Consider the following 9514-nt stretch of genomic DNA (forward strand, 5'->3'; position numbering starts at 1 on the left):
GCCAATCAAGAAGTATCTACTGAAAAACAAGCCTCCCACCCCAGGCTTCAGGTGCACTTTAGCCTAGGGGCAGGGAAGATCTTCCAAATTTGCATTCCCATTACACTAGGCAATCAGATTTTTAAGACATTCTTCTCCTCATTGGCTTTCTGGGGCCTCTTTTGCCATTTGAGTTAGTCTGATTTTTAAGGTGTTATTTTCTTCAGCATTTTGGGGGGTCTCCTTTAGCAGGCTGTTGACTTGCTTTTCATGTATCATTCTAATTTCTCCTCCCAATTTTTCCTCCACTTCTCTTTCTTGATTTTCAAAATCCTTCTTGAGCTCCTCCATGTCCTGTAACCAATTCATATTTTTCTTGGAGGCTTTTGATGCAGGAGTTTTGCCTTTGTTGACTTCTTCTGTTTCCATGTTTTGATCTTTTTTGTCCCCAAGAAAGGATTCTATGGTCTGATTGTGCTTCCTCTGCTTGCTCATCTTGCCAGCCATTACTTGACTTTTGAGCTCGTTGCCACAGTAGAACTCTGCTTCCAGAGTGGAGAGAGCTGTGTCTCAAATCGCTGGGGTTTTCACAAATGTTGTCAGAGCTATGAGGAGGGCACCCTCTCTACAGACACCCCAAGCTCTGGCACACTGGCCACATACCCCAGGACCACCACCCAAGGCCACAATCCAAATCCAAGAAGATCAAAGCAAGAACGATTTCCCTTTGAATGGTCACTTGGTCCCCCTAAAATCTGCAGGCCAGGAGCTCCAGAGGTAGCCACGTGACAGCAGTTGCACCCTCTGTGCCTCCACCACCTCTTGCCCTGGGAGTAGGGGCCAGACCACACTCTTCTGTCACCTGGTTCCAAAAGAGTTCCCCACTGAACTTTTGCATTCTCTTTGGTGTTTATAGGTTGAGATGTCTCTCAACCCATATGTGATTCACTCTCCTAAAGACTGCTCTGGCCAGTCTGGGCCACTGGTCGGGCTGCCAGTAGTGGGGCCACCCCAGGTCCTTCAGCAGGAAATTTGTTTCTCTCTGTCACTTTGTGGGTTCTGTAGCTCAGACAAGTTCCTGCTTTTATCCCACCATCTTGGCTCCACCTCCTAGTTATACCTCCAGCAATGGACATAGGAGTAGAAGACGTATTAGTAATACTCAGGAAATCAGAAGCAAAATATAATCATTTTGTCAGCTATTTCATTTACTTCATCTAAAGAATCTATCATGGTGCAGTAGAGAGAGTGCTGGGCTTGAAGTTGGAAATCTTGGGTTCAAATTTTAGCTTCAGCATTTAACATTTAGGCAACCCCAGACAATTTATTTAATCTCTTTGTACCTTCATTTTCCCCATCTATAAAATAGGAACAATAGCACTATTTACTTAATAGGGTTATTTTGGAGTAAACCAAAATTTTGTGAACCTAAACACCAAGTTAGTATGTTTTTATGATCAATGTCCATTTTACTTGGAATAAAACAACCTGCATTCTGGGAGTGTGAAAAATATTCCAGACCTTTTAATATACAATGGTTTCTTAAGCCTTCAAATCTCATGACACAAATCAAAGTCCTTCAGAACTTATAATAAGTCTCCTCCCATGGAATTATTTGGCTTAACTTTCTTGATACAATTTTTATTTTCATAACCAGGGCTAACCTTAAGCAAAATTATGAAAGTAGATAAATGTTTTCTTTGAGGCCCCTATCTTTATGTGCCTCCAGCTTTTTATTTACATTAGTGTCCCAAGCCACTCATTTCTTAACATCTCTCCCCCTTCGAATGGTCCCCCTCCAGTGAACCCTTTTTGTTCTCATCCCCTTTACCCTGCCAAAGTCTCCAGAAAAGATCTGGTAAGGATAGGGTTAAGTATTCTTGGGCCTCACTTGTTCCTGCTCCCCAGAAGCCCAGGGAATGAATGTTGAATTGTGGGATTTCAGGTTTCAATAGTTCTGCTCCTAATATTCTTCAGTGTCTTCCTAAACAAGGGCGAAGGTGATTTATTGTTAGACTTGCGGGTCTCAACTTTACTGGAGTCGTGAAAACGCTATTGTTGCTCATTTGATCCTAAGTGGCCTCCTCTCTCCTCTCCCTCCCCTGCTAAGCTTCCCCAATATTTGCTTCTATGCCATGTGCTTCAATCAGCAAATTGATAGATGTTTATCAAGTGCCTACTCTCTACCAGGCACTCTGCCAAGTGCTAGGGATACAAAAAAAGACAAAAGATAGTCCCTGACCTCAAAGAGTTCACCATCTAATGGGGGAGACAATGTGCAAACAAATATATATGAACAAACTACATGCAGGATAAATAGGAAATAATTAATGGAGGGAAGGGGCAGCTAGGTGGCACAGTGAATAGAGGACCTGCCTGGAGTCAGGAGGACCTGAGTTCAAATATGACCTCAGACACTTAACACAAAAACTAGCCATGTGACTTTGGTCAAGTCACTTAACCCCAACTGCTCTCCAAAAATTTAAAAAAAAAAGGCAATTTTAAGGGCGGCTAGGTGGTGCAGTAAATAGAGCAGTGACCCTGGAGTCAGGAGGACCTGAATTCAGATCTGGCCTCAGACACTTAACACAAAAACTAGCCATGTGACCTTGGGCAAGTCACAACCCCAATTGCCCTCCAAAAAGAAAAAAAAATTTAATGAATGGAGGGAAGACACTAGGATTAAGAGGGGTTGGGAAAGGCTTCCTGTAAAATATATGGGGATTTTAGTTGAGACTTAAAAGGAAGCCATTTCTAGAGGATTCAGAGAATTTCATAGTATCTCTTGGGGCAGTTGACAACACGCTTCAGCGTATCAAAACTCACTTTTTTTGGTCTGTGGTAAATAGAAAATAGACTACATCTGGAGTCAGAGGACTTGGGTTCAAAGCCTGGGTCTGCCACTTATTGGATATGTGACCTTGGGCAAGCCACATCAACTCTAGGCTTCTGTGAAAGGAAGGGGTTGGACTGGATGACCTCAAAGATTCCTTTCAGCCCTAAGTCTATAATCCTGTGTAAATCAAGAATTAATGCACTTATGATTTCTTAAGTCCTCTTAATCTAGGAGGATGAAAGCAGGACAGGGAAATGTGACCTAGGCACGTGCAATAACTCAACAATGCTCTCTTGTTTTTAAGGTGTGATTATGTGGGCATCAGACTTCGGGAGAATGAATTTGACCCCCAGGGAAGAAGGCAGCTCACCTATCTAGATGATTTGGTAAGGAAAGAAACATTTATGCTCATCATAATTGTGTTATTCATGTGTTTATTAATGGGACATGGTGGATGAGATCATTAGAGATATGATAAATAGAGCTCTGATCTTAATCCTAAGGCATCTGGGTGGCACAGTGGATATAGATAGCATCAGGAAGACCTAAGTTCAAATTTGGCCTCAGACACAGACACTTAGCAGCTATATGACCTTGGGCAAGTCATTTAACATCTGTTTGCCTGCTAGGCAATGAAGTGGTTCAGTGGATAAAGCACTGGGGTTGGATGGAGTCAGGAAGGCCTGAGTTCAAATGTGGCCTCAGATACCAGCTGTGTGACCCTGGGTGGGCAAATTACTTAACCTGTTTGCCTCAGTTTCCTCATCTGTAAAATAGAGATAATAATGGTACCTATCTCCTAGGTTATGAGGATAAAGTACAATAATATTTGCAAAGTACTTTGCACATCATAAAGCACTATACAAATGCTAGTCTGTCCTGCTCATACTCACTAAGCTCTGGGGGATTTAATGTGATCACAGAAGAAGAATAAAGTCAACTGAATGTTAAGGCTCAAGAATGCTACAGAGCTCTTACCAGGTTGTTGGACAAACTTCAAGCATACATTAGTATATTCATGATTAGGTAGTGCCTACTAAGCCCTGCTGTAAGGAGAAGACTGAAAGAAGCATTACTGTACAAAGAGCCCTGGACTGGATCAGAGGTCCTGAGTTCTAGCCCTAGCTTTTTTCCCTAACTACCCAGGTGGCCTTGGGTAAATAATTTGACCTATTTGCATCTGAGTTTTCTCATCCATAAAAACAACTGGGGCTGACCAGATATTTTTCAAGGTCCCTTCTAGATCTAACATTCTATAAATTTATTAACTCATTATTAGAATTCATAAAAACAGCCATTGGGAAACCCTTGAGGTTAGTATTACCTATCAGTCAATTCTAAGACTTATATTCAGACCATGAACTAAGTGAAATATCAAGTTTTTTTCAGGGTTCATTTGAGAAATCTTTTAATGTTACAGTTTTATTCTATTTAAGTACTTTTGAAAAATGTTTTCAATTACTGATAAACTTTGGTGGGGAAGAGCCTAATAATTTAATTTGTTTCACAGTTCAGTAAAAACTTTATTCAGGTTTGCTTTTGTTGAGTAAAATAGATTGGTTCATTCCAGGTTTATTTCCCATCATTTGATTTTATTCAAGTCTCTTAAAAATGTAGTAAGTCTCAAGTTATTACATTAAGTAGGGGAAAGCAGTTCAGTAGGGGAAAGTATTGATTCTGGTCAGTGTGATGCATAAATTTATTTAGGACATTCTGACCTAAATCAGTATGCCTACAATCAATCTGACTCTAACTAATCTTATTCCTACCCAGATGCCGAAGGACTGTGTATGATGTCTACTACTGGGGAGGACTAGCCACTCCTCCCAGAATCAGACAGTCCTAAACAGACATGCTCAAACAGCTCCTTTCCCATTGACCATACATTTAATTGGAAAAATGCCTTCTTAATTAGAAGGAACTACTAACAGTGGGTGGACTGGAGCCATCTTCAGGAGGCTCACCTACCCACCCACTCCATGGTACAGACAAGTAGCCTGGGACCTTCCTGTCAGGACTCTGGAGGCCAACCCAGGACTCCCTGGTCACAAGATCCAGATGTAGATAATTCCCCTATCAGTACTGATCAATTGTGGTAATATTGCGACATAACTATTGAGAATTACTGATTGTGACATATCTATTGAGATTCATTGATTGTAATATAACTATTGGGAGTTTCTGATAGAGAACTTTATCATCATCATCGTCATTATTAAATACTAGTCCTATAAATATCAAACTTGAGACTCTGTGTCATTTCTGAACCAACACTAAATTAAGCAGTAAATAAATTTGCTTCGAAATACGGTCAGAGAACCTGCATTCGATCCTTCTGACACTACCTGTGTCACTTAAACTCCCTGGGCCATCATTTTCTCATCTGTAAGATGAAGGAGATGACCTTTAAGTCCTTTCCAGATGTCAATCCAATAATGCATACAGTCCCTAGAGGGGCCACGTAAGTTGTTGGTAAGATATGTAAGCAAGAAACATGGTTATTCATTGGCTTGTACTTAATACATGACAAATGCTAGCATCTTGACAATTTGCTAAGTTGGTGTTGCAGCCAGTCTCTGGCTGCCATGATTATTATTATTATTTTTTCATGAAAAACATCTTTGCTTTCAGGCTCATTATGATTTGGCCATCAGTGTTGCGTTACAATGGCTCGGTTACAAAGAAGACCAAATACATTTGGATTGGGACAAAGTGTGAGTGTCTTGAGACTCTCTTTACTCTAATAGTTCAAGAGAACTCCTGAATTTGAAAATGACTCTCCTGTTGTAGATCTTAAGGGTCTCTCTCAGCCTTACCATTCTATGATACTATGCCTCAAGAAGCAGTGGATTGGAGTGGAAAGAATGCTAGCTGACAATCAGAAGACTTGAGTTTGGGTCCTTCCTAGCCCAGGAACTTACTGTGTGACTCTAGTAAATCACTTAAACCTTTCTGGGCCAAGAAAGTGTCCTTGTCTGTAAGGGGCTATGATGGAGTTAGGTCTAGATAAGCTCTAATGTCACTTCCAGCTCTAAGTTCTATAAAACTGGAAGGAACTCATATTGCCATTGACTTGTGAAATGTGGATATTCACACCCCAAACATCACTAATAATTCATTTTCTGCCAGCACCTGGCAGTATAGGACAGATGGTGTCGCAATGAGTCGGGCTAGGCGAGTCAAGTTGCACTTGACTGGTTTATTCAAGCAAGCAAGGTCCTTAAATGAAAGAGGGACCTTGCCCTTTGTTCTGGTGTATATAATTCATGGGAAAAGAAGAAATTCAAGAATAACATTTTTCTTGTTGATGTTTCATAGCACCATCTTGACTTATTCCTGGTTTCCCAGTACTGTCAGTCACAGGGTATGCAGGTCTTATCTGGAAGAGAATCCAAGGACTTATGTCTGGGGGGAACAGACCTTGCATCTTCCTAGTATCTGAGCTGAGTTCAAAGATTTTCAGACATGGCCCTCCACAATTTTCCTCTGAAAAAATCAAACCAAATTACTATGGCTAAAATACCCTACCTCAAAACTAAGATGAGACTTAGAAGATCTCTTGTGATTTACTGTTCAAATGTCCCTGGTTTTTAATGGTTAAGTCTTTTGTGCAATGATGGCATTGGTTTCCTAAGGACTATTAATAAAAGGTTCTAAGGAAACAAACAGATACATGTACTAGGCTATAGCTACTGGCTTGGCTCTTGGAAGCTCCTTTTCAGAATTATTGGTGTCTTAATCTATCAGCCTGAAGTGACTCAGTTGTTTAGAGTATTGGCCTCCAAACATTTTTTTGGGGGGGACCTCCAAACTTTTTTGATTGTATACCTCATCTAGAAAATTTTTTGAGGGGCGGCTAGGTGGTGCAGTGAATAGAACATAGCCCTAGAGTCTAGAGGATCTGAGTTCAAATCCAGCCTCAGACACTTAATACTTACTAGTCATATGACCTTGGGCAAGTCACTTAACCCCAATTGCCCTGCCCTCCCCCCTCAAAAAAATTTTTTTATTATCCACCCCAATTCATGTATATTTGCTTATTTTAAATTATATAATATGCTATTATATAAGCAATTGTGTACGTAAATATACATACATATATATGCACATTGCAAAACTTACACAAAAAAGTTAATGTTTAAAATTTTTAAATGAAGAGATTTTAAAATGATGAGGTATTTGATCCCAGTCAGTGGGGTGCCACCAGAGTTTATTGAGTAGAGCAGTTACATGATAGGACCTGCATTTTCAGAAAATCACTTTAGCATCTGCATGAAAGATAGCTTGGTAAAGAGAGAAACCTGGCATAGGAAGACCAGTTAAGGGGTTACTGAAGCAGTTCAGGTAAGAGGAGAGCCTGAACTAGAGTGGTAGCTGTGTGAGTAGAGAGAAAGGGATAGATGCCAAGAGATGTAGAGGAGACATGACCAAATTTGACAATTGATTGTTTGTGTGGGGTTAGGTCAAGGGAGGAGGACTCAAGTATGACCCCAAAGTTGTGAATTTGGGTGACTTGGAAGGATGGTGATATTCTTGGCAGTAATCAGGAAGTGTGGAAGAAGGGGAGATTTGGGGGGGAAGACAATGCAATGAGATCTGGAATGCATCCAACTATTAATTGCCAGTAATAATAATAGCAATAATTAGGGCTTTAAGGTTTGCAAAGCACTTCCCATTTGGTATTTCATTTGATCCTCCCTGGAATTCCATTTTCTACTTTGTAAAATGATGGAGTTGCACTAGATCACCTGTGAAATCCTTCCCAGCTCTGGGTTTCTGATCCGAAGATTGATGTCTTCTCTTCCTGTTGTTACTCACTCTTTCCCACTCAAAAGGAAAAAAAATGGGGGGTTCTTATCAGTTATCACCTCCAGATCACAGGGCTTGCTCTCCAAGCAGAGTCTGCTGCAACCATAAAGTGATCTGACCATAGAAGAGGGGTATGTTTGGGATGTTGGTGGATGGGGGAAGTAGGGAGTTAGGAGGAAGAGAATTTTCCCAATGGCTTCTGTGAGTTCCAGGTAGTAGCTACGTTAAAATTGCCCAGAAGGGCTGACACTCCAGTGTGGAGAAGGTAAAGCTTGAAAACTGGAGGGAAGGTGTAGGAGGTGTTAGGAGGTAAGAGTGGATGTGTTTGTGTTGGAGATAAGACCAACAATTGACTATTGTGGGGAAAGTGATCTTTCTAATCTGTGACTGATTGTTCCCACATCTTTTAAGGTCAGGCCACAATGTGATCAGAAGACCCCCACTTTGGCAACCACTGGGATAGAGTATCACCCTAATAAAATTATGGTCACAGGCTTAGTTCCTATAGTCAATTAGTTTCATTCTCTTTCATGGTCTCAAATTGGGCAACTTCATCATGGAGGGCCATTTTGCAAATGTGTAATATTAGTCAGAGTGAAAACAGAGTGGAAAACCTAAAATAAATCACTGTAAATCTATCATAGGTAGTGGGGGGTTGTGGGCAGAGTAATGTTTAGTGCATGACCTACTTACTGATGGTGTGTCAAATGGATCACATTATCTTGACATGCAAATTAAGCAGCATATAAATACTATATAGGTGATCATCTTCAATCTGGGGTTATATAACCTAACTCATTTAGATGTTTTCCTTCCTAGGAAAGTACCATTCCGTTGCAGGCATGTATTTCCTAACCGCCTTGAACGAGAAGCTATGATTTTATCATTTTATGCCGGGATCCTAATGGTAAGGGAGGAAATGAAATTTTTGTTAAAAGGTGTTTACCCCTCTTGTTTGTTGGATGTTTCTGACTTACATATAAATATGGTACTTTTAAAAGCAGGGTTAAAGAATTTGTAATTGAAAATGTAATAGAAAGAGCATTGTGTTGGAGGACACATGACCTGGATTCAAATCTAGGCTCTGCTATAGCTGCATAATCTTTTGAAAATCACTAACCTCTCTGGCCATAGTTTCATCACCCACAATTGGGGCTGGGGGACAAGGAGGGATAGCTTGGGGGGGGAGGGAAACTCAATAGAGAGCAATTGGATTGGATTTTATTCAAGACCCTTTACTAATTTAGTCTTATGATTCAGTGATTCTAAATTCTATTTTCCTATTATTTAAGAAACCTATTTAAGTGTTATTAGTAGACCCATTTTAGCAACATTTCTTTGGAAGGTAAAAATGTAAAAAATATGTCATAGTTGGAGTATCATTGTGAAATAATACTGTAAACTATATGATTAAGAAACATAAAGACTCCTGATATTAATTGGGAACATGATATCTATTTTTTAAGATTCAGAAAAACATGACATAATGATGTTTGTTTAACAGAACAGTCTCCCAGTTGAAGAAATCTTTGAAATTTATAATAACCACCCCTCTGCAAAGAACTGGCCTGGTGCTAAGAAGGTAAATTGTTAACAGATTCCCTATTTATCTTTTTTTTATGTGCTTATTCTGAGCTTAATAAACACCAGACAAAACAAACATTTCTATATACATAGTAGAAGAGATAAAGAGTGCACAAAACCAAAAATCTATTATATACATCTCAATTTTCTTTTTAAGGAAGTGATAAATTCAACATGTAACTTTCAAAGCTGTCCTGCTTGTCTGTGATTATTTCTGTTCTCTTCTGTGCATTTAAAAATTCTTCAATGGTCCTCTTTTCTTCCTTCCTTCCTTCCTTCCTTCCTTCCTTCCTTCCTTCCTTCCTT

At 39.9% G+C, this 9514-nt stretch overlaps 1 protein-coding gene across 2 annotated transcripts in view; it reads left to right on the forward strand.

Moving 5' to 3' along the window:
- CUNH2orf80 (chromosome unknown C2orf80 homolog) overlaps nt 1-9514 on the forward strand; it is a 27406-nt gene that overhangs the window by 3729 nt on the left and 14163 nt on the right. For both annotated transcript variants that reach the window (XM_069075105.1, XM_069075106.1), the window contains exons 3-6: nt 3120-3201; nt 5447-5529; nt 8444-8531; nt 9129-9206. In XM_069075105.1, coding sequence (XP_068931206.1) covers nt 3120-3201; nt 5447-5529; nt 8444-8531; nt 9129-9206 — 331 coding nt within the window. The remainder of the gene's footprint in view (nt 1-3119; nt 3202-5446; nt 5530-8443; nt 8532-9128; nt 9207-9514) is intronic.

Source organism: Petaurus breviceps, unplaced genomic scaffold (genome assembly GCF_028583685.1).
Source record: "Petaurus breviceps papuanus isolate PSGF00001 unplaced genomic scaffold, PetGlider_PUasm1.0 90903, whole genome shotgun sequence".
NCBI classification, from domain to species: Eukaryota; Metazoa; Chordata; class Mammalia; order Diprotodontia; family Petauridae; genus Petaurus; species Petaurus breviceps.